The following is a 242-nucleotide window of genomic DNA, read 5'->3' as shown; positions in this document are numbered from 1 at the left end:
CCCCCGTGTCCTCAGCTCGTTCTCCATGTGCTTGATGAAGGACTCGGTGGCCGCGTGATGGTCCACGATGGTCACCTTGGCCACCTGGGGGGGACACCGGGAGCGGGTGGCGCGTGCCCCACGGAGATGACATTGGAGTCCCCATGGAGATGTTGGGGTCCCCACAGCGATGACGTTGGGGTCCCCAGGGAGATGTTGGGGTCCCCATGGTGATGTTGGGGTCCCCATGGGGATGGCAGGGG

At 65.3% G+C, this 242-nt stretch overlaps 1 protein-coding gene across 1 annotated transcript in view; it reads right to left on the bottom strand.

Annotated features, from left to right (window-relative positions):
* The window catches only part of LOC104525888 (nitric oxide synthase, endothelial-like), a gene marked incomplete at both ends in the record, with an annotated part of 1,081 nt that extends 997 nt beyond the window's left edge, over positions 1 to 84 (bottom strand). Inside the window, one exon of the mRNA XM_029085237.1 lies at positions 14 to 84. Within this exon, the coding sequence (XP_028941070.1) occupies positions 14 to 84 (71 nt within the window). The remainder of the gene's footprint in view (positions 1 to 13) is intronic.
* Between the last annotated feature and the right edge of the window lie 158 nt (positions 85 to 242).

The sequence above is a fragment of the Antrostomus carolinensis genome, unplaced genomic scaffold, assembly GCF_000700745.2.
Source record: "Antrostomus carolinensis isolate BGI_N321 unplaced genomic scaffold, ASM70074v2 scaffold40385, whole genome shotgun sequence".
Classification (NCBI taxonomy): domain Eukaryota; kingdom Metazoa; phylum Chordata; class Aves; order Caprimulgiformes; family Caprimulgidae; genus Antrostomus; species Antrostomus carolinensis.
This window is presented reverse-complemented; position numbering and strand designations above follow the sequence as displayed.